The sequence below is a fragment of the Malaya genurostris genome, chromosome 1, assembly GCF_030247185.1.
Source record: "Malaya genurostris strain Urasoe2022 chromosome 1, Malgen_1.1, whole genome shotgun sequence".
In the NCBI taxonomy this organism is placed as follows: Eukaryota; Metazoa; Arthropoda; class Insecta; order Diptera; family Culicidae; genus Malaya; species Malaya genurostris.
Genome location: NC_080570.1, coordinates 162,062,959 through 162,089,591, shown reverse-complemented (window position 1 = coordinate 162,089,591; position 26,633 = coordinate 162,062,959). Strand labels below are relative to the sequence as shown.

At 40.0% G+C, this 26,633-nt stretch overlaps 5 protein-coding genes across 6 annotated transcripts; 2 read left to right on the top strand and 3 right to left on the bottom strand.

Annotated features, from left to right (window-relative positions):
- Nucleotides 1-3,395: 3,395 nt before the first annotated feature.
- On the bottom strand, nt 3,396-9,050 carry LOC131426557 (sterol regulatory element-binding protein 1). The gene is made up of 6 exons (XM_058589392.1): nt 8,454-9,050; nt 6,100-8,384; nt 4,665-5,152; nt 4,486-4,600; nt 4,045-4,218; nt 3,396-3,983 (listed from the first exon to the last, which is right to left on the bottom strand). The coding sequence occupies exons 1-6, from the start codon at nt 8,566-8,568 to the stop codon at nt 3,630-3,632; spliced, it is 3,531 nt and encodes a 1,176-aa protein (XP_058445375.1). The 5' UTR covers nt 8,569-9,050; the 3' UTR covers nt 3,396-3,629.
- Nucleotides 9,051-13,261: 4,211 nt separating this feature from the next.
- Nucleotides 13,262-14,061, top strand: LOC131426555 (large ribosomal subunit protein mL40). Its single transcript, XM_058589391.1, has 2 exons — nt 13,262-13,400; nt 13,458-14,061. Exons 1-2 carry the CDS (start codon nt 13,375-13,377, stop codon nt 14,029-14,031), a joined length of 600 nt encoding a protein of 199 aa, XP_058445374.1. The 5' UTR covers nt 13,262-13,374; the 3' UTR covers nt 14,032-14,061.
- On the bottom strand, nt 14,009-16,474 carry LOC131426554 (U3 small nucleolar RNA-associated protein 25 homolog). The gene has a single exon (XM_058589390.1). The coding sequence runs from the start codon at nt 16,372-16,374 to the stop codon at nt 14,125-14,127; it is 2,250 nt and encodes a 749-aa protein (XP_058445373.1). The 5' UTR covers nt 16,375-16,474; the 3' UTR covers nt 14,009-14,124.
- Nucleotides 16,475-20,050: 3,576 nt separating this feature from the next.
- On the top strand, nt 20,051-24,257 carry LOC131426552 (chromosome-associated kinesin KIF4). Its single transcript, XM_058589387.1, has 5 exons — nt 20,051-20,164; nt 20,227-21,460; nt 21,522-23,413; nt 23,479-23,909; nt 23,967-24,257. The coding sequence occupies exons 2-5, from the start codon at nt 20,308-20,310 to the stop codon at nt 24,034-24,036; spliced, it is 3,546 nt and encodes a 1,181-aa protein (XP_058445370.1). The 5' UTR covers nt 20,051-20,164; nt 20,227-20,307; the 3' UTR covers nt 24,037-24,257.
- On the bottom strand, nt 24,169-25,435 carry LOC131426553 (dynein regulatory complex protein 8-like). Of its 2 annotated transcripts, none has more exons than XM_058589389.1 (5): nt 25,323-25,435; nt 25,136-25,252; nt 24,947-25,070; nt 24,664-24,874; nt 24,169-24,490 (listed from the first exon to the last, which is right to left on the bottom strand). In XM_058589389.1, exons 1-5 carry the CDS (start codon nt 25,342-25,344, stop codon nt 24,479-24,481), a joined length of 486 nt encoding a protein of 161 aa, XP_058445372.1. In that variant the 5' UTR covers nt 25,345-25,435; the 3' UTR covers nt 24,169-24,478. The 2 variants fall into 2 exon arrangements, with proteins under 2 accessions (XP_058445372.1, XP_058445371.1); XM_058589388.1 differs by having other exon boundaries at nt 24,466-24,603.
- Between the last annotated feature and the right edge of the window lie 1,198 nt (nt 25,436-26,633).

Sequence of the window (26,633 nt, the reverse complement as noted above, 5' to 3'; positions counted from 1 at the left end):
TATATATATATATATATATATATATATATATATATATATATATATATATATATATATATATATATATATATATTTATATATATATATATATATATATATATATATATATATATATATATATATATATATATATATATATATATATATATATATATATATATATATATATATATATATATATATATATATATATATATATATATATATATATATATATATATATATATATATATATATATATATATATATATATATATATATATATATATATATATATAATATATATATATATATATATATATATATAATTATATTTATAACCTTTGTATCGGATAGTCTTTATATGCTTCTCATTTATAAGTACCTTAAACACATTAACGTACAAGTGTAATCTGTTACATTACTCATGAATTTGCTCCTTTCCTTGACGATACTTCAACTGAGGCTAAGAATAAACTTCACCTACAGGTTCGTTATTAACATCCGCCCGGTTTTCCCCATCCCTCGACTGTCCACCATCTTCATCGAAACTAACAAGATCTTTCTGCTGTCACTAATGTTTCGCTTCCCCTTTCCATGTCTCTTCACCACCTCGATGTCAACTAATTAGATCTCTGTCGTTCTTAGTCTTTTCGTTTCCATACCCCCTTTTTCACTCCGTTTTCCACAACATTTACTTCTCTGTGTTTCTTTCATTCTCCTCGGCAACATCACCATCATCACCAACGAAGAGCCGCTCCATTCGATGACCAACATGCGGGCCACCCGCCGGGCCTTCGTAGCCTGGGGGTGTTTCCCGCGGACCCACAGAAGGATGCGGCAACTTTTGAAACGTTTCCACGTCAGATTTCAACACCACCGCCACGAAGAACCACTCCCATCGATGAGGGCAACCCGCCGGATCGAAGACTCAAGAGTGTTTCTTGAGGACCCACATAGACAAGCCCTTGGCATCGTAAACCTTAATGTTTTGTGCCTTAATACATATATCTTTGAAAAAAAACAATCCTTTGTCTCTTTCAAAGTTAGCCTCAATCCTGCATTACAAGCTATCCCCTTGAACTTCTTTCGTCAATTCGAGGAGAAATCAATCCAAAAATGTTGGAAACCTTCTGCTGTGGATTCATCTTCAACGCCTGAACTGGAGAACTTGGCAGAGTAAATGATATGGCTTCCTTTAACTTTAACACAATAATTCAGTGGCTGAGATCAAATTTGCCTTTCGTAGAACAGCCAACTAGTCCTCCTTTGAGCACAGCACGGATCCGCAATACTTGGCAGCGCAAACATCGTCGCTTGCATAGCTCTAAAACAAAACGAATGTTTAACAGTTCCAGTGAAAACTATCGTACATTGAACGCGGGGCTGTACAAAGCCGTTATGCGGGTTCAAATCTTAGACCTTAGTCGGAATCCCAAACATTTGTAAATTCGAAACGCAAGTTCTCATCAGTTCCTTCTTTGCTCTTTCTCACAGAGTTGTGTTTACTGGGAATACATCCTCCGGTATCGATGCGGAGATCGTCGTGGTGGATGTTCCTGAAAATTTAGTACACTTTGACACATTTTTAATTACTCACGATATGATTGTTTGTTACAGCGAAGAAGCTGCTTTAATCGATCGTGCACTATATTTAACAAATCATTTTTCCGATGACTTAGAAGTAGTCTTTCATGTTTCCTATGTACAACAGCGGTGATCGTATTGATTTATGGAATTACCGAGTCTTAACAAACTTATCTGCTACATCTAAACTAAGTATTTGAAATAACTATGAGTACCGAGGTACTTTTTCGTACTCAAAATTACATCGCTATCGATCAGCATGCATTTATGCCAGGTCGTACGATCAACACAAATCTATTAGATTTCACTTCCACTTGTATTTCAAGTTTGGAGGCTGGGCGCAACACAAAAGTTTATTGACTGGCTATGCTCTTACTTATAGTTGTGCAAAATAAGCTTGGCTCCTGTGTGTCATCTCCGTGTTCAAATTCATCAGGAGTGGCTCATGGCGGCAATATGGATCCAGTTTTGTTCTAGTTATTCTTCAACGATGCTATTTAGCTGCTCGGTATGGCTGCAGATTAGTACATGCCGATTGTTTGAAATTATACCTTGTAGTTCGCGCTACCGACGACTGCATCCGGCTTCAAAAACTTCTTGATACATTCGTCGCCTGGTGTCGTAGAAACTGGCTCATTGTCAGCATTGAAAAAATGCCAGGTCATAACGTTTCACCGACTACTGAACCCTATTCGATTCGACTATTGATGCGAAAACACTCCGAAGAATTGATCATGTTAATGATCTTGGTGTTGGTGAATTTAATAATATTAAATTACGAAAAATGAGACCCATGAGCATATGTTTCCTATGTTAGGGACATCGATGAAAGATGCAAGTTGAGATTACGACACCAACAACCAGGGGCGGTAAGTTCCATGAAATATTGGGGGGGCACAAAAAATTATTACTACAGATCATTGAACTTTGCAATATTTAAAGCATTTTTATAACGGAAACGGAGAGGTTAGAGCAAATAAAAAGCAACCAAGTAAAAATCATGAACATTTTCCCTACTATTCCAGTAATAACCAATATTCGAAAGTGGTAAAGTATAGCAAATTTCACATTGTAGTAAATCAGTTATAAAATTTTAGTAATTTAGTTAAGAAATATGAAGGATTACGGAGACCAACCACGGGGATAACAGAAAAAAATTTTATATCATAAGATATCTCTAGCAAATTTTCTAATATTTGTTCCAGTTGTCAAAATATTGGGGGGGCATGGCCCCTCCAATAAATCTTTTGGGGGGAGGGGGGCAAAAAGTGCCTTGCCCCCCCATAGTTGCCGCGCCTGCCAATAACGAAGAACTAATATAACCTGTCCGTAGATCGCTGTTGCAAGAAATCACTCCGCACATCAGGTTTACCGAAATAACGTTTTACCTTCTCAGCGGCTTGTCAGTCGATGCTTGTTCTCGTTCGTGGTAAGGATTGCTGCGCCAAATATTGACGGATGCACGTGCTGACGCTGACGTAGCTGTCAAGTATGAAACCCTTCAAACTTATATGGTTCGTATAGTGTTGTCATATCCATATTCCACTGTACAATATCTGTAGGGATCTTCCATTTTTAACAAATCACATCCAGCTTTCAAAATATGATCGACTTGCTTCGTTGGATACAATCATAGTTTCCGATAGATTTTACACATCTGGAATTCCGTGAACATACTAACCGATAAAATCGTCAATGCCCGCATTTACGCCACATTTTAAACTTTATAAGTAGAAGTGCAAATTGGAGGATCGACTGGAAACGAAAAAAGGGTTCGTAGTTTCGCGCATCGATGGTAATGGATTATAATATTTCTCAAAATATCAACATTTTTTTTTCTGCATTGCTGGGACACATGTATTGTAATCAATAAGGTATACAACAGGTGAATCTTATCCTAATTTACATCGTAAATGCTTAAGACTTTAATTATAAACTGCTTATCAGCACTCCAAGCACTAAAATTGTTCTTTGAAGTATCTTAAAAATTAGGCAAAACTAAATAAATAAGCAATAAAAATAGAACAATATCAAATCCGCAACATTGTTTAAAAAGCTTGATTTTAGTTCGTGACGGTTCCACTGCCCAGAGAGCGCATCAGCTGGTAGCACTCCAGCAAACGCTTTTTGTCGCCAATTTTTTCCAATGTTTTGGCCGCCTCATGCAGCATACTGACCCGTTCGCCCGGCGATGATAGGCAAGGTGCCGGAAGATGCTTACAGGCAACGTACAGGGCGGCTGCACGTTCGCGTCCTCCCTCTAGCTGAGCGTTCCGGTCCTTGCCGCTACAGATGATCGAAGCACGGGAGTAGCGAGGTCGCAAACTGTGTCCCAGCAGTTGCTGTGTTGGACCCGGCGCTGCGCCAGCCATCAATCGGCAGACAGCTTCGTACAAAAACAGACGCGACTGAGCATTCTAGAGAGAGTAAAAAAATCGTTAACGCAACGCAATGCAAGAAAAGCGGTGCTGTACAAACCGGAATCTCGTTAGTCACGATACGCAACGAATTAAGATCGTTCTGAAACTTTGCAAGTACGACACCCGACACCGGAACGTAGTTTCCGCATTGGCTTTGGAACTTTTCATTGTCCGATTCCCACAACGAGGTACGCGCTTCCAGCAACCAATCGCAGGCGAGCAGTTGAGCCAACTGAAATGAGATTGCGATTTCATCATTTGAAAGAGTGGAAAAACAAGCGGAAAGGATCGGTTTTTTTCATTTTGGAGATCATTTCGACGGAAACGCTTGCCACACGGTTTGCATTGCAGAAGTACTGCACCCATTTTTCATACGCAAAAGTGCAATGCAACTACAATGCACCCACGTGGCAAGCATTAGTAACTTCATGAGAAACTGTTCAATGATGAACAAATCGAATAGCAAGGGTTCGATAGTGCTACCTTGAAACATACTTACCATTTTCAATCTCATCGGACTCTTACCAATGTTGGTAGTCAAACTGTCCTCCAAAAACTGACTTCCGGCGTTGCAACTCTGGAAAACTGCTACTGAGTCGTAGTGCGGTTTGTTTCTGAAAGTATTGGGAATTTGATAATTCAATTTTTTTTAAACTGTTTACGATTGTGTTCGCTTACAGAAGCGCCCGTTTAGCTTGGAAAGCTGCAAACAGAGCCTTCGGTAGGGTGTCCTCTCCCTTGGCCAACTCCGGTGGAAGATTTTCGATGTGAGAGTACAACCGTTCCGTTTCACCTTCCTCGCCCAGCAGCCAATAGGCGGCAATACTGAGTAAACTGGACCACCAGTGGGCCAACCGATCCTGACAGCAATTTCCACTGATGATGCACCGGTCAAAGGTTACCGGGTGTTTCTCCACACTCAAACTGTCCAGCAGCAGCTGCGTAAAGTGCAACACGTTACTGATCTGGCAACCCGAATAGGGATAGCAAGCCGGTGTGGACGTTTTTCCATTGTCCGACTGGTCGTCCTTGGTGGATTCCTTTCCGGTGGCGGTGGCAACAGTCTGCGACTGTTGTGCAAAAGCCAAGTTCGCATGCTTCCGACTAATCTGACCGGAACCGACCAGACACTGGATAGACTTCTGCAATAGGTTCTCACGGTAGTCCTGCAGAGATAAATGCAATTAACCGAAACCCGTCTTTTCAAAGCGCTTTAGTATGAGTATTAGCACTGAAGAATAAAACTACAAGGATCAGCCCCATGCGGTTGTTCGAGCTATTGATGTGGAACAAGTTTATTTTACAAGGATTTCCGAAGCTATACTGTTTTATATGTGGATTCCTGAAGTAAGTGTTATAAGTGTTATAAGAACAAACATCGAACACGCGAACCCAGACTATGTTTGCCTTGATTCGTGTTTGTCTTGTATCCGACGAAATTACCGATATTACATTAATAGCCCAAAGATATGCAATTATTATAACGTTCATACTAGCGTAACGGAGCCAAGCTTGTATTCAAGTTTTCTCAAACTCGCATGACACAAGATCAAAGCAAACCAATTAAAGCTTCAAATCGTTTTATGGCACTTTTTGTCTTGCTGTCTAGCAACAACCTACCTCTAGCATGCTACGCGTAGGACTGAAACGTTAATTATAATTTCGCTTCTATTTATAAATTCGTGTGCTTCCAACAGCTTCGCTTTTGCATCGATTGACCAATCAGAGCGATGCTTTCCCTTTGATATATCGCTTACTCCTTCAAAACTGTCGACTATGGCAGGGAAATCCGGTATGTCGGAGAATTTTGGAAACAAAGTCTGACATTGGTAGCTATTAATCAAAATTTCAATCATACATCATTGAAAATACGTGTCTTGGTACAATCAAATCGAAACTTAGAAAATATTTCCAATCAAATGGTGAAATAATATTAATAATTGATGCAAAATTGGCTGAGCTGTAAGTGTTTAAAACCTGAACACATTTCTACGTGTATTTTTCCTTGAGTTTCTGATTTGCACCCCTATATAGAAAATAAAGATGTGTTCCACATCAAAAACACGTAAAGCAGGGACAATCAAAACAAGCCCAGCCCCCCCCACTAACTTACCCTCATCATATACTCCAGCGGGTCGGCCTTATTTCCCAGCATGGCAAACAAGGAATCGGGATGATCCTCGAAACGAACGGCGTGGTTGGTCAGGAAACGGAATCCGTAGGACGTGAACGCCCATCCAAACTTGCCCGGTACGTGGTCACACTCGCTGCAAACCTGCTTCGCTTTGGCCAGGTAGTACCGGCAGAAGTAGTGCATGTACCGAGGGTAGCTTTTCTTCACACGCAAAGCTGCGGTTATGTAGATTTCGATCATATCCTCGGGCGATGTTACGCTGGCAGCAGCCTCCGCCATATTGACCGCATACAGTGACATCATCAATCCGTTCGCTTCCGGCTCATCGGACACCAGGTACAGCTGATTCAACCGGTGGAACAGTAGGGCAAGTTCTTTGGCCGAGCTCAATGCATCGATGCGTTGGGATTCCGGTTTGAGAAGACCACCAGTACGACGGGACAGCCATCTTCCGATGTAGATACGATGCAGAAACATCCGTACAAACTGCCAGCAGGTCGTGGTGACGGTTTCCAGTCGATTGTTCGGAATGGACACTCCAAAAATAGCTAGACAACGTTTCGATTCCTGCAACGATGCGACAATGTTTCCCCGATCGAAATCCAAATCCGACTGTTTCTTGTGTTTCCAGTATTCGGTGGACGCTTTGGACCGGGCCGGCAGAATCGGATCGCCATACACGAGCATTTTGATCAAACCGAAAGCAAGCAGCATAAAGTTAGCCAGGAGAATCACAATCGACGACAATAAACTGTTCCAGGAGAAAAATGGTTCATCTACAGCCAAAATTCGACGGCTAGTGCCAGGATCGATTTCCTCATCGGCTGTGTGACGTGAAAGAAAGCTACCGAAAGGGTTAATCACCAGAACGGCAAGCATAAACATGCACAGTGTCAGTCGGGAATGAGCCGACATTCCACGAACGCTAGACATAAGATCTTCCTCGGCTAGGGATTCCTCCATGCCAGTCGATGAGTTTGTCCCAAAGGGAGACGGTGGCATTGAATTGTCCGAATTGTGTGACGGAGATGAGGATGGATTTGATTCGTCACTGCGGGGTGGAGTTATCGGACCTTGAACCGGTACCATTTCATCGGAAGCATTCGAAACCAGCAGTTCTTTCAACGACTGCTTCCGGTTTGTCATTTTCATCTTCAGGTACATGTTCTCCTGTTTGAGATTGTTATTTTGCTTCTGCAGATGGCGAATGTGGTCGATAGCCTTTCGCAGGATGGCCGATTTGTTGAGCTTGGCATCGACACCGACGACGATGTTTTTCAACTCGATAATGCAGCTATTGATGGAAGTCCGGTAGCGCCGTTCGATAGCATTATGAGCGGATCGTTTGACCTCCTTTACTTTTGGCTGCGGACTACCCGCCGAAGCAGCGGATTGATGGGCTGGTTGTGGGAGGCGATTGATTTGAAGCTTTCCTTGATTTTCGGACGAATCCAGTACCAACGGGATTCCGGTCGTAAAAATCGAACCGTTCGGGGTATTTACCAGGGTGTGAATATTCTGTGTGTTAGCCGTCACGACGGTCGTTGGATTCGCCTGTAGTAAAACCTGCTTGTCGCCACTCTGGAAAGTGATAACCTGCTGCATCACCGGTATGGCAGCGGCTGTTGTTGTTGTGGGTGCCGCTACGGTTGTTGTTTTCGTTGTTAAAAGATTCTTAACACGGAGGTTCGCCGGTAAAATATTTGCGGGGACATTTGAAGAGGACGTGCGGGAACTGACAGCTGGAGCAATTGATTTGACGTACGAGTAACCGTTACGGGTTCCGGGATTTGGCAGCACAAATGTTGATGCGTTGGCTGCAATGTTAGCGCGGTTTTGTGTTAAAATTATCGGTGCCGGAGAAACAGTTGCCGCAGATACAGCACTAGTTACCGTCACTGGTACTTGATGAATTAAAACCGATTCCTGTTTGACCGACGGAGAAGTGCTCATTTGTAGCGGCGATAGCTTCTGCTTCGATCCTGGACTACTAACCGATATCATCGGATCACTGGAAACGAGATTACAATAAAACTGCTGTTGTTGTGGTTGCTGCTGTTGCTGTTGTTGTTGAATACAACTGTTTTGTAACATCTCAGATTCTTCCTGCTTTATATCCAATGAAGGTGTACCAGAATTGTTCAGGGAACCCAACAAAGGAGAGGTAACCGAGTCCGATTGATCCATCACATTATCCTGCCAGCTATACTGGCTAAGGAAATCCTCACCCATAATGTTCATTAATCTTTCCTCGTTCAGCTGGTCTGTAAAAAAGGAATCTAGCAAATCTTGGGACCGACAAACTACCAATGGCACAAACTGTAAATACTTACACATGTCAGCAATATCATTGATATCCAGCTCGTCCCCCTTCAAGACACTTTCTCCGATATCCATTCCCAGGGAGTCTTCAGACTGAAAACTACCCCACCCGTCTCGACCATCCATTGTTTGTTTGTTTGTTTGTTGATCAAGATAGATTTGTACTAACTCTCAGCTAGAAACTTGTCAGTAGTTTTTTTCGCTTGGAAACTGCTATTTCCAGCAATTCTTCGAAGGGCGGTCAATCATCCGCCGATGGTGAAATGAGAGCAAAACACAGCACGGAGTGCGACAGTCGCAAATCACCATCAGATCACCGATGATTTCCACCAATCAGCGCACAGAACGAAGTATCGTATGATTTTTCACGACGATGACGTCACTTGCGACAACATAACCTCGACGAGTTGCATCACTTCACTCAAAAAATCAAATTCTAATCACAACGACAAGTTGATTGCACTATCAAGTAGAAAAAGGCATTGTTCGAGTCTTGATTCATTATTGTTTTCTTTCCAAGTTTGTTGATTGTTACTGGTTCAAAATACAAAATCGTTATAATTTCGATTGCAACGCAAACACATATCTTCTCTTCACGACCACTTGCTACGATGTCAAAACAAAAACTGACGCTCGGGACTCGGGTCGTTGAATCAAAACGACGAACGGTTTCGAGCTGATTGGCACACTGACGTTGGAATGAAATGCAGAGGCGCTGCTCATATGTACGATCTAACGTTGTGTTTCACTACTAGTGGCGTTCGTGGGACCAGGAAATTAGTAAAATATGGAAACGCCAGTATTAAATATAATTCATCGATCAATCAACTTCGGTCATCAAAATGGTCAGTTTTGGGGAACTCTTGATCAGAAAAGGTTAATAAATATACCTTCTTTCAAACTGAAGATTGATAAAAATTGCACTTCAATTTATTGAGTTCATTATTCTAACCTAGGAAATGGATCAAGCACCGTGAAAAATTTTCGGTGTGTCGCCTACTGAAATAAAAACAATTCATGCAAACTAAAATAGTCAGGTATAGAGATCAGAATACCGATGAAGATTGCCATATTGTCGCAAAACTGAAATGTAGAGGCGCTGCTTGTTTAGAGATGATACTTTCAGCAAGAGCTGTCATATCGGTAGGAAAATTTCTAATTACTCCACCTTTTCAACGATTTCTTATGAAAACGGGCAAATTAATTTGAAAAATCATAGTAGTAGTTGTAGAAAAAATTTTTACTCTGAGGTGGTAATGTTGATCTCAGTTCATTGTGCCAAATCTACCGTTTATTCAGGAGAGAGCATTAAACTTGGTTTGATACCATTTTTCAAATGCCTGGAAATAACAAATAAAGTATCCAAAATAAATAGTACTCGATCGCTATACATTCTAGCACTCAAGAAATCAACATTACACTGGTTTCTGTTTAAAAAAAATATTGATCCGCAAAACCTAACCTTACCCAATTTTACATATTTCTGAAGATTTTCCATGTTGAATCGTAGTTTACACTAAAAAAAAGTAGTGGTAATCATTTTGAAATCGATTTTCTTCTACTTCGAGTGTACTTTTATTGCTGACATCTGTTTGTACTCTTGAATAAACGATAAAAATGTTGCAAATCACTATCGCCGATATGAAAATTTCCCAAAGAATCCTCCTTTTCTTGGTTCCATTTTTCATTGGCAGGTGTCGCTACCGGTAAATCAGCTTTGCGACAATGTGCCAATAGGCTCCAGTGAAAATATGATGAGATGAGGTGAGCATCAAGTCACAGACTAACAGACAGGACACTCAAATTAGATTCTTCAATCATTTTAACGGTCATTTCGAATATTCCTTTATTTGGGACAGTACTCACATGTGTCATGATGGCGCCACGTTACCCTATCAAAAACATCCTGTCTGTCATCTAGACTGTGTTTATTTTTTCATTTACCAACAGAGTTGCCATTCATACAGAATTACCTGTAATGTATTGATTTGTTTACGTCCATGCGAATTTCATGTAGGATACAGATTTAATACATATTGCCAAAACTATATACATAATTGTGCCTACTTCTCATCCTCCAACGGAATACAAAATCGAACCCGTTTTGTTACAATATTTACTTGCTTCTGGTCTGCCGCCACTTAATTTCGGGTGAAAACTACCAACACAATAAAAAATAGTCTTGATGAATAACGTTGAGTCAAATAAATGGTTATCTTCGCGAAAAAGTTAAATGTATTATCATCGTAATCCAATAATTTATTGTGTCGATTCATTCTCAAATATGTTGATGAAGTCAGGCATCCCTGCAAGCAGATGATCGGTGTTGACAAACGAGGGGAAACCAACTAGTAAAAAAACTTTCTCATAACACAAGGGGTGTACCGATAGTAAATAGTTCGCGCAGTACAATATAGGTGGAACTAGTGCATCACGAAAAATTATTTTTAAAAGAATTTACTCATACTGTCTGTTAGTCTGTGATCAAGTTGTCGGCGATGCATGTTTAAAAAGCAATCAAGATTTCTCTTACCTAGTTAAATCATTGGATAGTATGAAAAAAATATAACAGATGATCTTCAAGAACACACAAAACTTGTTTCCCTGCGCAGCAAATTGATTGAAAATGAATGGAAGAAACGCAACATGTAATCATTTTAAAATTCATATAAATTATTTATATGTTGAAACAATAAAGTTAAATTGAAATGCTAGCTGATTTTTCTTAACAATAGTCTGGAATCAGATTTGTTGTCCCCTCTATCATAATGACGTTTAAACGTCAATATACTTTTGATAATAGATTTTGACATAGCAGTGCTTTTTAATTGAATCATGTTCCAACTAACGAATACGCAATTAACAAACACTCTAAATAACGGGGCATCAACTAGCGAATTCCGGCTGTACTAACATACAAAAAAACATGTATATGTAAAAATATTAGTAAAAAAGCAAACAATTTATTCAGTAGATTTCTGTGGTAAATTTGATCAATATTTATGGTGAAATCGTAAGATGAAATACCAAATTTTAGGATATCTGCATATTTGTGTATGTATTAATACATATAAATGATCGCTTTTACTTCGCCAATATTTATATGTAATAAGAAATACAAATATTTGCACACATACGTACGTATATTAATACATATATACATATATAAGGTACGTAAATGGAGATTTAGGTGTATACGACAACTTTAAATCATACGTTTGTTGTCAACACGTGAATAATCATTTTTTACCCATATTTGTAACATTTTGCCATCTAAGTTCGTTCAAACTCAAGTAATTTGAAAAAAAAGTTCAAATACATGGGATATATCAAAAGAATCACCATTAAGCTATTTCGTAGTGACCACGCGAATTGGATTCTTCAATAGAAATAGAAGATGAATTTTCTAACCAAATATAGTCTATTGCTTTAAAGCGTGCTAGTAAATTGATTTATAAATCATTATATTAGTTGACATTCATATTTCCTTGAATTTTGATAGATAGAATTGCAACTGTCATCGCATACGAACGTCTCTAGCAGTGATACACAACGTTAGAACGCCCGTACGAGCAGCGCTTCAATTATCAATCCAACTATAGGAACTAATAATTTTCCAGATATAAAAAAAAATATCCAACCTCACTTCTTCGAATTTGACTTTTAACCTTCCGATTTTTTTTCATAAATATCAATTGAACATACCACGGATAGTTATTGAATCATTAATGGTCAAATTTGTACCAATTTTTACATGTTTTTGTATTAGTTCGTTTAAGTATTATTGTAAATTAGAAAATCAGCTAATTTTACAAAACTGCAAACATATCTTAAAATTATCACCACTTGAGCAGTGCAGCAATTGCAAAAGATTTGGCTCGATTCTTCTATACAATTTCTATAAAATAACTTATTAGCGGCCCATACACGAGAATTATTTTTGTCATTTTAATGATGACTAAGTAATGATGTATTTTATTTGATAGAAAACTCGTCATTACTGCGCCATACACGTTCATTAAAATGATATTAATTTTTAGCAATGACATTTTTAATGACTCACCGGTAGCGACACCTGTCAATGAAAAATGAAACCAAGAAAAGGAGGATTCTTTCGGAAATTTTCATATCGGCAGTAGTGATTGGCAACACTTTTATCGTTTATTTAATAGTACAAAATGATATCAGCAATAAAATAACACTCGGAGTAGAAGAAAATCGATTTCAAAGTGATTACTACTACTTATTTTAGTGTAAACTACGATTAAACATGGAAAAATTTTAGAAATGTGTGAAATTGGGTAAGGTTAGGTGTTTTCGGATCAACATTTTTTTAAACAGAAACCAGTGTAATGTTGATTTCTCGAGTACTAGAATGTATAGCGATCGAGTACTATTTATTTTGGATACTTTATTTGTTATTTTCAGGCATTTGAAATATGGTATCGAATCAAGTTTAATGCTCTATTCAGAATAAACGGTAGGTTTCGCACAATGAACTAAGATCAACATTACCACCTCAGAGTAAAAACTTTTTCTTCAACTTTTACTATGATTTTTCAGATGAATTTGCCCGTTTTCAAAATAAATCGTTGTAGTTTTTCAGTTGTAGTAATTAGAAATTTTCCTACCGATTTGACAGCTCTTGCTGAAAGTACCATCTCTAAACAAGCAGCGCCATTTCAGTTTTGCGACAATATGCCATTTGCGATGAACCCAAAATTGGTTTATTTAATTTTTTCTCCGTGTGTAAAGAGGACCCCTTGGTACTTGAATGCAATTTGAAATTAAACTGCTCGAATATGAACCCAACTTCACTGTCAAATCTGTGTTATGAAACAAAAATGTACACAAAATCGGGCAAATAGGACCTAAAATATAGCACGATAGAAGCTTTTGTATCGAAATTTGAGTGCTAAAAATATATTTATAATGTCCCTAATAAACATTCTTCTGAGGTAAGTAAAGACTAAGTTTTACGGACATGGCTAAACAAATAATTTACATTCTTCCAGGACCACGCCGCAGCATCCGGTTCGAGCTTTGCTGACACGCTCACTACACACGGGAACCATCAACTACCTTCAGTTTACACCTGTTTTGTTTGCCGAGCCTCTTAAGAAAAAGAAGAAAATTGATCCAGCAGTACTGAAACAGCGAGAAGAACGTAGGAGGAAACGACTCGAGAAGCAAATCCGGCGGCTAGAGAAAAACTCCCGCCAGCTGAAACCGATCGAAGAACTGGAAACTCCGATAGAATTGTTGGACCAACGACAGCAACGTACGCGAACCATCTCTCGGATCAGCCCGGAAGTGTTGGAGAATCGGGTGCTGTTGGAAAAGCAATGGGCCAAGTTCAAGATGCAGGAAAAGTTGTCCGATTATCAACTCATTGATCGGATGCTGGCGGCCCAAACGAAAGCCCTGAACGAACTTCGACTCGAATCGGAGGACTTGTACCAGAAGGCAGTGCAGCCGGACATCGATCTAGTGCCGTTAAAGATGGAGGGACCGGTTGCGACACCACCAATTAGCGGGTACGAAATGCCCGACGGAGAGTACATTGATATTTCGAAAAAGTGGGATTGAGAGTAAAAAGGAGTAGTACACTTTAACAAAGATTCCTTGTTTTTTTTATTGTAATTTTTCAGAGTTTATGTAGTTTAGTTTAACAGCTCAATACTATTTTTGAGTGGTAAATATATGAGCTGCTTTAGAACTGCCGGCGATTTTGGCTGCTTGCTCAGTTCCAACGACGGCAGAGAGCCGCAGTAGATCATATTTTGTGTACAGTACTGTTACTGTCATAGAACTTGCGTCGATTCCGTCCTTTCTGTTCTGATATTCGTTCGTCATCAGATTGATCATTTCGGCGTAGAACTGAGGATACGTTGGTAACTGATAAAACACCAGGTGTCGAATTCCTTTGATTCGTGTTCGCCGAAAGAAGTGTGATCGTTCGGAGTACAGCATAAAATGACTGCTACCGTGAAAGAACATATCTCGGGCTCGAGCTATTTTGGCATCTTTGGAGTATTCACAAATCTGCACAAAACTAAGTTCTTCCTTTTTAAAATAATTCCGTAGTCTGACGTAGTCGAAGTATGATGGAACAAATATCAGACAGCGAGCCATGGTGACCGAACGAAGTTGCGAAAGGAGGACAGTTGTGAAGTGCTGAAATTTGGCGTCAAACGATTGCTCCAATGAGGTAACATCAATTCGGTGGAACGTTTGTGGAACTTGGATTATAACGTGACGAATAGATCCAATTTTTACCGGACTTGCAAAACGAACTTTCCCCCGATAGTTAGAACATTTATTGTTGAAAATGGATCTAAATTCCGGTAAATCGTGCGACGCAAATATCAATGTCTGACGGTAGAATCGTGACCATCCATTAAGACACCAGTTGCGCACTCGAGAAAAATCCGTATGTTCCGTACTTTGAGGTTGCAAATGAAGATGATCCATCAGGTGAATCACGTGATCCCAATTTTGTGCTAAACAAACCTCCGTCTGATCCAAGATCAACATCTCAATGGATGATAGGAAGTCGTAGTCTCGTTCCGATTCGCCTTCGGCTCCGATCGTCATTCGCAGACCCAGTGGGGAAGCCAAGATCAAATCCGAGTTGTAATATTTGGTGTACAATTTCAAAGAACTTTTGCTGAACGAAATACCAATCCGAAAATTATCATCCGTGTTTCCGCTGAACATTTTCTCGTAATCCTCCGGCTTTGGATTATGTTTCGGGAAGTAAAGCGTTTCACCGCCGTACTCCTCCTGGAAGCGTTTGTAATTGGTAACTGCTTTGATCTCATCTCCTGCAAATAATTGCTTCAAGACATCGACAATTTTCAACGCGGAACTACGAAACGGCACAACAATCAGTACCTTAGGGCGCACTAATCCTTGATCTCTATACTCTGGCGTAGAGACAACTGCTTTCTTGTTCTTTTTCTTAGTGTTTGCCAGTTCGGCCAATTTCAAATTGTGGTGCAATATCTTCGACGTTGCCTTCAGGACGTGATTTAGGGCATGAAGGCAGTACACGAAACGAATTTCGTCTGCATTAACCATTGTTCTGGCTGGATAATAAAAATCTTGGTAGTTATTCAAAATGGAAAAACATTCCCCCTGCAAAGCGGTAAAATATGGCTCTTCCAAATGTCGAAGAATTCGCTCCTTAAGGTGTAACTTTTTTGCATCTAGCTTAGCCACATTCAACGGTTCCGGAATAGACCCCTCGGATGCGTAAACATCGTCATCAGCCAACAGTGCACTGTTTCTGTTTTCCACGGAAGAATCCTTTGGAATTTCCACAACAAGATTCCCCAATCGCTTGAACTTGATCGTATTTCGGTGTACCGCAGTGGGTTCGGCTAAGAGCGACTCCAACATCTGAGGACTAAAGCAGTTACTAACAAATGACATATAAGGATCCTCACATGTCGATTCTTCTTCGGATTCATGTTCAGTTTCCGATTCACTTTCGACTTCCGAACCAACTTCCTCATCCTGCTCTTCTAAGTCAAGTTCTTCTTCATTACTTTCGCTTTCACTTTCCTCACTCTCGATAGCTTCCTCTCGTCGAGCAGCTCCCTTGTGCCCATTAGTCAATGACTTCATCAGCAATTCGAAGTCGTCTTCCTGTGCGACTTCGTCCTCACTAGCACTGGATTCCAATTCCTCTTCAACCGTCGGAACATTCATTTTGGTCTTATATTTACGTTCTGCTTCCTGCTGTCTTTTGAGAGCCTCGTTTGCCTCCTGACTACGCTCAATGTGTTTCAAATTCTTCTTAAAACGGGAAACCGGTAGCCGTTGGGCTCGTTCCTTACGACGTTGCTTTTTGGCGGCAATCGAAAGGTATTGTTTACCTTTACCGCGGTGGCCACCAGCCTGCCTGCGGTTCTGTCGATTAACCATATTGAATAACGAACTCGTCCTCGGTAACTATTAACAATGTTCGCAAGAATTCCGGTAATTCTGAGATACAATAATAAACAAACCTTACGTGTACCGTCTCAATCTGACATTCAAACAAGTGTGGATGTTTTGACAGATACACGATGTATGAATGTTACAGGTAGCAAGATTTTTCCATTCCACATTTTTTATTTGATATCTCAGCTGTTTTTCAAAGAACGGCGAATCTAACATTGACAGCAAATGGAGAAAAACATCGATGAATGTTTCGAATTTGGTTTCAAATCGTATTTAGAAATCATCGTATATTCTCAGATCGATTTTCGATTAGTCGATGATCTATTCGTTTATCTTTAAAAAGTATGCAGATTTTACCACTTTCCTTCTATATCTAATGAATAAATCAACTTAAAAAGAGTTTCGCCCTTTTTCGATTTGTTTACTTTCATGCTTCCTGTGTGAATGATGAAGTTACGCCCTTGCGCATTTTTTGTGAAATTAGTTGGTTTTCGTGACTAAGATAAATATTCGGGTTATTTTATCGTCTCATTTCCTATTCCCAGTAGTAAAAGGTTCGGAAACCATAAAAAATAAAGAAAACAAATAGTTTCGCCCTTCCTTACTGGGAATTGAAGTACCGCCCAGTTTGTTTGCATGGAACACGGAGGGCGAAACTTACGTAAACAAATGGAATGACAGTTTCGCCCTTTATAGTTCTTTGTATTACTAAGATTGAGATTTTTGTAGAATCCGATTTTTTAGGCAAAACTGTAGGATTTTAAAGCATTTATTGGTAGGAGAGAGAAACTCGATTTGTTTACTTTTGTAAGATTCGTCCTTCTTTGAAAAACAGCTGATCTGATATTATCAGCTGCTTGTCGACAGGGTGAATCTTACAAAAGTAAACAAATCGTGTTTCTCTTCCCTATAAATAAATAATTCAAAAATAAATAAATACTTCAAAAACTTCCCTAGAAATATCGATTCTCCATCTTTTTATTACAAAAACCTTCATTAATGTATTAATAGACCCGGGGCAAGATTTATTTGTGTGCCCCTAACTAACTGAATGACATTTTTTGCTCGGTTTTCCCGCCGTTCTGTAAAGCTGAACTCAGAGGCAAAAATTGTAAAAGTTACCAAATTGGTAATTGGTTTTTACCGACGACACGACCAGTCACTCGGAAGAAAAATTGAAATGAAAAGTGTCTATGAGCGATTTACCGCCAGTTACTGAAAATAGAGCGACCCCTTGATAATGATAAAATTGTTCTTCTTCAGCAACACTGTTTAAGTTGCTACGAACAAGTTACCAAGAAGCTCCAAGAAAATAAACAAACATTTAGAGGAAGTGGCAATTGAAATAATTCAATTTTTGCGGCCTCAGCGTCACTTTATAGTATAAACTTAAGGAAGTTAAGCATCCAAATTCTACAGCCATCATCAGAGCAAGATATAATAAAGGTGAGTGCTTAAATGTTATTTGTGAGCTATATGAATATAGAAATGTTTTATTTTTGCTCCTAGAGTTCAACATACTATACAGCCAGCAAGAGTCACACCAGATATCTTGCCCAGACCCAGAAATTAGCATCTGCCTTCCGGCAACACGTGGAGTCTCGGCGCACGTGCGCAAAGTAGCTGATCTTGAATGTATTTTTGCAAAATTGCGACGTATTTTAAGGGCCATTATCTTGCTGAAACCAAACGCAAATCGATAGTGCCTCGCTGATGTATCCGGTGAGGGTAAAGTGCCTATAACCAGATTGAAAAGCTAACGAAACTGCCAACATTTCGGATTAAATTTTTTGAATTGTCACTTTGAGTGAGATCATCATTTAACGTTCGTATACGAATCTTTTTTCATTGTTCAATAGACACATTTTTTGTTGATTTACCCGCTTGAATCGTTTACAAAGGTTAACTGGTGACATATGTCATTGTACATTTAATAAAATATCAAAAATTTACATATTTCAATGCAATTAATAAATGAGAATTGAAAGTAAATGCTCATAAATCATTGACTAAATTTATTTCATACAAACACGGGACAGGGCAGTACATTTGATCATTTCAAGATCAGTTCATAGCTTTTCGAATATCCTATTCCTACTAGTAGAATTTATCGTTAGAAGCATGGACTAAGTTAGTGCCAAGTCCGTTAGAGTAATTTTATGATACTAATTTCATTTCTATTCATATTCATTTTAAAATTCTTTTACATTTGACTCTTGACCCTTCGCACAACTTTCAAGTCAATTTGAAATCTTTGAAGAAATATCAATTATGGCACCGTAATAATTGAGCTATTTTGGTGATTTTTGAGTCAACATAAGATTTGCCTTATGATTTTCACTACTCATTTTGCGTAAGCGTAATTTTAGTAATTAGCCATACACCCGCTTGAATTTTTGATAACCAAAATAGAATCAAAATAAGCTGATAAGATTTCACTTATAATACGCCTTCAACTTTTTTTGGTTATCTCAGAGTGAAAAAAATGATTCAAATTTATCTTGATATAAAGGTAAAGCAGGATTTAATCAATACAAACATTGCCAATTAACATCAAATCAATTTTTATTGACATGTAATATATATCCAAATATTTTAAACAATAATATCAGTCGGAATTTCTGTTGTTTTTTTCTGTTGACTGAACTAAAATTCTTATTCATATCAAACATAGATCATTGTTGATGATGAAAAGACAAATTGGGTCAAAACAATCATATTCTAGTTCGAATTTAGCATGAATGAAATAAATGAATCTACTAATTGTTTTGTTATTTTAAGCATGCTCCATCTATCTGCATGTATAATGGGCAAAACTGTCATTCCATTTGTTTTCGTAAGTTTCGCCCTCCGTGTTTCATACTAACAAGCAGGGCGATACTTCAATTGCTGAAAAGGAAGGGCGTAACAATTTCATTTTCCTCATTTTAGCTGGTTTTCGAACTTTTCACTACAGGAAATAATAAATAAGACAATGAAATTACCCGCAGATTTGTCCTAATCTCCGAAACCAGCCAATTTAATAAAAATGCACGAGGGCATATTCGAAACATTTATCGATGTTTTTCACTATTTTCTGTCAATTTTTGTTTCCCCTCTCTTGAGAAACAGTTGATATCTGTCAAAGATATATTAACAAGATATCCAGCTCTCACATTTCCCGAACAAATCATTGGCAACATCCTTTTTTACGAGCATGGCGCCCCAGGCGAGTCCACATCGAATCTCGTACATATAAGGGAGAGAAATGTCAAATTCGTGCGCGCGAAAATAGCAGCACTGCGCACCCATACAATTGACATAATAAGTTGAATGTGATGTCGTGCGATGGCGTTGCTGAACTGAAGATTGATTTCGCTCCAAGCTGACAGGGTCGGTATCTGTATAATATTCACAAAACGACATATGTAACAATGAGATTATTATGGTACTCTTAGCAATCCTTCTCTTTAATTATGCACCGATAATAATAACTAAAGCTATCATCTTTTTATCTGCACTGATGAAATTACCGAAGAAAGCAAAAATCGAAAAAAAGTAAACAAAGAGAATCTCTCATTGTTACATTCGTCGTTTTGAACATTTTATACAGATATGACAAATCAAATAAATATGAATAAAATTTTTATTTCAGTGTAGCTATCGTTCATGTGCGTAACGCGTGCATAACGTAGCGCTAATGACAACAGTGATCAGAAACCGACTCAAACGGCCATTTTTCAAATCCGCGCTTTTTCTGTTGAAATTTTTAACCGCTCCGTCCCTAGTGTAGGCAAGTTTGCGGCAATATTTAGTTTTAGTAAAATGTTTTTATAGCGTATTTTTATCTCTCAGATTTGTGTTTCTGTTTAGGAGCAGGTGTTAGTGTGTTGGTTCGATTATTGATAACCGTTCGATTGGTGGGACGTTCCTACGATGTCGAATTCATCGGCCGATTCGGTAGCCGTAGCCGTTCGTATACGACCGTTAAACAACAGGGAACAGGATCGCGGGTGCCGAATAGTGGTGGAACAGCCGAACCCAATTGAACCTCAAGTGGTTATCGGCAACGGAATCAGTGGAAAACCGGAAGCATTCACATTCAACTATGTTTTCTCACCGGACGATAGCCAGCAGTTGATGTACGAGAGTGCGGTACGACCTCTTCTGCAGAAGCTGTACGCTGGATATAATGTTACCATACTGGCGTATGGCCAAACTGGCTCAGGAAAAACGTTCACGATGGGCACTAATTACGACGGAGACGAAGATGCCACGATGGGTGTAATTCCTAGAGCTATTAATGATATTTTTCATCGAATAGAAGAAACTACCGAAGAATTCGAGGTCACTTTAAGCTGTTCCTTCATGGAGCTTTATCAGGAAAACTTGTACGACCTGTTGTCGAAAAAAGGTACCAGAGAGGAGCGTGTTGTAGATATTCGAGAGTCGAATAATCAGATTGTAATACCGGGTCTGACGGAGGTTTCGATATCTTCGGCGGATGATACTTTCGAAGCTTTGATACGAGGCTCGCAGGAACGAGCCGTAGCTTCGACTGCTATGAATGCGGTATCCAGTAGAAGTCACGCGATCTTTACCCTTAATCTAACTAATCGATCAAAAGGTGCAAAACCTGTGGTCACTAACAGCAAATTTCACCTGGTTGATTTGGCCGGATCAGAGCGACCGAAGAAAACTCAAGCCACGGGAGAACGTTTTAAGGAGGGCGTCAAGATCAATCAGGGTCTGCTGGTGCTTGGTAATGTTATTTCAGCCCTCGGCTCTTCTGGAGGACCACTTGGTCATGTACCCTACAGGGAGTCGAAGCTAACCCGACTGCTGCAGGACTCATTGGGTGGTAATTCGGTCACTCTTATGATTGCTTGCGTCTCACCGGCCGATTATAACTGCGAGGAGACAATCAACACATTGCGCTATGCAAACCGAGCGAAAAACATCCGCAACAAAGCCGTTGTCAATCAGGATCCGAATCAGGCCGAGATTCGTCGCTTGAATGCCGTCATCCAGGAGTTACGATTGGAATTGCTATCCGCTACAACGGGAAAGGAAAATGTTCCTGGTGAAGGTAAGCCTGCAAAGATTCTTTAATTTGTAGAATTTTAACACAAATTCACCTTTTTTTTAAGCAAATCGTGTTTCAACGGCTCCGGAGAAGGGTATTTTCCGATCGAGCAGCAGTAACAACATACAAAGTATTACCTCGGCTGAAGCTATTCGACGGGAACGAGAAATGTCAGATAAAATTCGTACTCTCCAACAGCAGCTTCAATCGGCCCTGCAGGATTTGGCAACCGATCAGCTGCGAGCACTTTCGATGGAAAAAATCATTGAGGAGCTGGAGACGTTGCTGGCCACTAGTCCGGATAGTGAGTTGAAGCAGGAAATTCAGTCGATTCTGCTGGGATATAAAGAGGAAACGGAACTAATTCGAATCGATGCCCAGCAAACGGACACAATGCTGCAGACAGCTTCGGAGGATTTCCAGAATCGTTCCGATACACACACCCAGAAGCAGATGAAGATCCGAGACGAGCTGCGGCAGTTAACCAAGGAATTGGAACTGAAAGAGGAACTACACCGAAAGTGTCTTGGCAACATCTCAAACATGACATTTACGGTGAATTCGAGCTGTTGCAGTAGCGACGAGCTCGTCGAGGAATACGAGACGAAGATAAAGGAAATGGAAAAACAGATCGAGGATTTGAATGGCCAGCTCAACACGACCAAGGTGGTAGATAAAAAGAACAAATTGGCGGAGGAACGACGGAAGAAGGTACAACAACTGGAAGCGGAACTGGCAGCGATGCGCAAAAAAAGCGTGCAACAAGCGAAGTTGCTTCAGATGAAGGAAAAGGACACACAGCGAATCGAAAACCTGAGCCGAGAAATTCAGGCCATGAAGGCAATGAAAGTAAAGCTCGCCAAAGCGATGCGTGCCGAGAGTGAAAACTTTCGTCAGTGGAAAATCAATCGAGAAAAGGAAATCTGCCAGCTACGTGAGAAAGATAGGAAGTTGAAAAATGAAATGGTTCGTCTTCGTTCGTCCCACGATAAACAGCAGAACGTGCTCCGACGAAAAGTGGAAGAAGCCCAGGCCGTTAACAAGCGCTTGAAAGATGCCCTGGAACGACAAAAGCACGTTCAGGCGCAACGTGCTGCGAAGGCCGTTGGAAAACCGGTGCGAGGTGCCGAGGTACCATCTTGGATCGATCACGAACTGGAATTGATCCGCTCGGTGAAGGATGCCTCGGTGACACTGAAAACACTGATGGATGACCGCGCTCTACTGAATGCCAAACTACGGGAAATGAAAAACCATCCCGAGGAACACGACGAAGAGGAAATCAAACAGCAGGAGCAGGATTTGGAATTGCGGAATGCACAGATTGCTGATATTCAGCAGAAAATCCTTTCGACCGATGTTGATTCCAAGCAGAAAGCAATCCTCGAAGGCATTCCGACATTCCCGGAGGCGAAGCTTGCAATCAAAAAGCTACTCTCGGTATTTGCTGAAACGCAGGAAGAGGCCGCCAAGGCTCGCCACCAGCTGGTGGATGTTCGACTTTCGATGGAATGTTTGGAAGAATCAAACCGTGGTCTAATCGTGGAAATTGCCGAAATCAAGCAACGCTTCGCCAACGAAACTAACGAACTGGCCAAAATGTACGAAGAGAAACTGTCCATGCTGCTCATGTCGAAGCAGAAGTACGCTCGTCAATCACAAGAAACGGCCGTCACCTGTGATACGATCCTGCAGGAGGCGAGCGATCGGATGGAAAAGCTTCGACAGGAGCTGGACTCGATGAAACAGATGAATTCGATTCTGGCAAAACAACTGGAGGAAGCCAACCAAAACCGCGGTCGTCGCGCACGGAACAGTACAAAATCAGTGGCAGTACCGATCGAGTACGAAAGCGACGAGGACGAGGAGGACGATGATGAGGCGGATCAGGTCGGTGATTCCGATCTGGAACGGGATCCAGACTTCCGTGCGACGCCACTTCGAAAACGCAAGAAGGTGAGTTCTTTTAATGCAAAAGCATCATCATTCTCTCAAGCACTGATGAATGTGTTTCATTACAGTCCACCAGTGTGCGCGAATCGGTCATGAAGAAATCTGTTCTTGGTGGTGGCAGCAAAAAACGGGCTACCGAGGGTCAGGCTGCAGAAGGAACGGGAGACCAATCCAACCACAACCGAAGCAACCACACCCACTGCAGTTGTTCGTCTACGTGTTCTACGAAACGCTGCGGCTGTAAGAAACAAGGTGATTTCTGTAGCGAAACTTGTCGCTGTCCGGAAGGTTGCGTGAATCGAAAAATTGACGAACAGGACGAATCGGTTGAGGAAAATGAAGCCGTCGAGAGCACCATGGACGGATCGCAACCGGAGGAGTCGGAGGATGACAACAATAAGGAGAATATAGCTAAGGATTCCGCTGGATTGATGGAAAAACGAAAATCACAGGACGATAGCGACGAGGGCGCGGGAGATCTAACGCCCAAAAGAGTGAAGTATGTGTTTTACGATCCTTCCGGAAATTGTTGGCTAATAATGAAATGTCCTTTCAGGCACGATATTCTAACACCGACCTACGTGTATTCAGTGAAAAAGAGGAAGCCTTTATTGGATGACATCTAGTCATTCGGTTTACTTAAGCTGTATCGGTTTCGGATAGCGAGAAATAAGACTTTTTTCATCCAGTTCATGTCCCATAGCCGTCATTGTTATACTTGACTTATTTTTCATACGAGTTTAATTGCTAGATATCAATTGTTTTATAATCGATGACAATAGTTTTTAGAAACCAAGAATGAGCTAAGCAATCTCGAATCAATAAATCAAAAGCATCGCAGCCAAAAGGTGTTCTGCTTTACTTTCTAATCACACCGGAAACAGGCTCGTACGGAACTGTGTGTAAAAATGGCCACCGCGGTGATTACATTGAAGTTTTGGTGCAGTTGTTTTGATTTGGATGAATCCAAATGACATGGAATGAGACTGTGGGTTTTCTGAAAAAATACTTTGTTATCGTTTCGACTGTCAGTGTGTTACAGTCTAGCAGATTATTGCAATATGTGGCTCAGAAGTCGACCTGTCAAAATAAGAAGATACACATTATCGTTTGTAAAATTTGAAAATAGTCTTTCGCTTGATTTGATGTTTGAGTTGGTCCGCCAAATGATAAATGGAATCTTGAGGTTCATGCTAATGGCACCGTGAAAAAACATAAATGTTAGCAAAACTCGAAAACCAACAACAACTTACCAATAATTGATTTAGATAATTTTCGTAAGGTATTTTATCGGTGGCCATATCAACCGCTACAGCCATCATTTCTTCCAGTTCCTCTGCGGTGAACGGTTCGCCTTCTTCGACGATTAGTTTGGTCATATATTCGCGATCGACGAAACCTTTCCCATCCTGATCCAACACACGGAATGCCTTGAGAAGCTTTTCCGGTGGTGCCGGTTCCAATCTAATGTCATATAAAACGAGGCTGAATAAATTATCTGGTTCTCACCAAATATAGGTATATTCATAGAAATACTTGTGCTCGGCTATCAGTTGACTAACATACGGCAGAAATTTTGAAAGATGAACCGTTCCGTTGGAATCTTCGAACTCCGTTGCTGAAATAACTTCATTTACATCCGCCTCCGTTGGTACGCAACCTTGATTCAGTTCGTAATAAATATCGTATCAGTGAGACTCAAAACATTTAAAAAATAATGCTTACCTAAAAATCGTAAAATTGTTCCGATCTCACGCACATCCACCGTCTTATTGCCGTGATGATCAAATATAAGAAAAGCATCCGCGATCCGTTTTTCCAATTCGTTCTCAGGGTCGATATCTGAATGCATAGAAAATCTTTGCCTAATCACGATCAACCAATAGGTTCAAATATTTTCTTTTCAACTTACCGGGATAATCCAGATCTGCCATTGTTCAGGAAGAAACAACTCAAACGATTGATTTAATATCGGTTGTCAATAGAAACCAATAGTCCACTGTGTAAGAGAAAAACACGCCTGCGTTGTGACTATCGTTTTAGCAAATACAAATTAGTTGTATTTGGTTGTAGTGCCGTGGAGGATACTCTCCTATTCTGTATTTCGATCGAATGTGAAAATTTGCAGTATGTAATTTGATCGAGTAACGCGTTTGTATGTAAATTCGATCGAAATAATCCGATTTGAACGAAATTCAGAATCGGTTGGTGATTTATAAATGATTTTCTTTTTCCTTGAAAGTTAAACGTCACCGAAGGTTTTAAAATACATTACACGAAAATAATGAGAAAAATCCTTCGAGAAAGCAGAGAAAATCAAAATAGCTGTTCTGTATGAAATTGGAAATTTACACTTAATACATACTATAGATATTCGATGATTATTTGGCGTGTATGGAGAGTTGTGCAATGCTTTCCCACAGGAGAGAAAAATATGAATACTAAACAACAAGTTACTTGCCGTTTTGTTTGGAAATTTTGCTGAGCCTACTGGATCCATGTGCTTCACTATTTCAAACCATATGCTCAATTAAGTATGACGTGTAAACGCCACATAAATGAACACCATATATATGTTGTTGTTTATGTTGTTGTTTGAGGAAACTACTCTAGATCAGTTTCACAAAAACGGTATAGGACATTTTTCGGTAGATACGGAGCACTACTTTGTTGCAATATGCATGTGTTCAAAACTTCCGACGGCGGGTATTACGCGTTGAAAACGCTATTTAACATCGAGCGGCTTCGGGATGCTGGAGTAGTTCAAAATTTCGCGAACCCGTTTATCGGAAGAGCGTCTAACCTTGAAGATGGCTAAATAGACATACGTTCTGCTATAGGTAGTACTGCATCAGCTACACAAGGTATTGGTAAAAATACATGCCAAAAAGCAATACATGTGACTTATTTTTTTAAAGGACATGCAAAATTATCGTTAGCCATAACGGCCGAATGCTGAACCTTTACTTTTTCCAGTAACACCGAAATCGCAACCAACATTTGCGCAGCACCATTTACTCTAGTGAAATATGTTCGACATCATTCTCCGCTATACCATACACTCGAGACTCAACACTAAACGTTTCCCAGTATCCGCCGTAGCTAAATCATTTAATGACTCAACAATCGACGCCTTGTTATCAAAATTGACGCTTCTGTTTTCGAAGAGTTTGTTGCAACGTCCGGAATTCCACAGGGGAGTCATCTTGGCCCTCTGATTTTC

Coding starts and splice junctions, on each gene's coding strand:
- LOC131426557 (XM_058589392.1), bottom strand. CDS start 8,568: ATGGATGGTCGAGACGGGTGGGGTAGTTTTCAGTCTGAAGACTCCCTG. Junction 4,601..4,664: donor CAAGCTAAACGGGCGCTTCT/GTAAGCGAACAC, acceptor CAATACTTTCAG/AAACAAACCGCACTACGACT. Junction 4,219..4,485: donor GTCCGATGAGATTGAAAATG/GTAAGTATGTTT, acceptor ATCTCATTTCAG/TTGGCTCAACTGCTCGCCTG.
- LOC131426555 (XM_058589391.1), top strand. CDS start 13,375: ATGTCCCTAATAAACATTCTTCTGAG. Junction 13,401..13,457: donor CTAATAAACATTCTTCTGAG/GTAAGTAAAGAC, acceptor ACATTCTTCCAG/GACCACGCCGCAGCATCCGG.
- LOC131426554 (XM_058589390.1), bottom strand. CDS start 16,374: ATGGTTAATCGACAGAACCGCAGGCAGGCTGGTGGCCACCGCGGTAAA.
- LOC131426552 (XM_058589387.1), top strand. CDS start 20,308: ATGTCGAATTCATCGGCCGATTCGGTAGCCGTAGCCGTTCGTATACGA. Junction 21,461..21,521: donor GGAAAATGTTCCTGGTGAAG/GTAAGCCTGCAA, acceptor CTTTTTTTTAAG/CAAATCGTGTTTCAACGGCT. Junction 23,414..23,478: donor CACTTCGAAAACGCAAGAAG/GTGAGTTCTTTT, acceptor GTTTCATTACAG/TCCACCAGTGTGCGCGAATC.
- LOC131426553 (XM_058589388.1), bottom strand. CDS start 25,344: ATGGCAGATCTGGATTATCCCG. Junction 24,875..24,946: donor CAACTGATAGCCGAGCACAA/GTATTTCTATGA, acceptor ATATGACATTAG/ATTGGAACCGGCACCACCGG. Junction 24,604..24,663: donor ATTATCTAAATCAATTATTG/GTAAGTTGTTGT, acceptor CGGTGCCATTAG/CATGAACCTCAAGATTCCAT.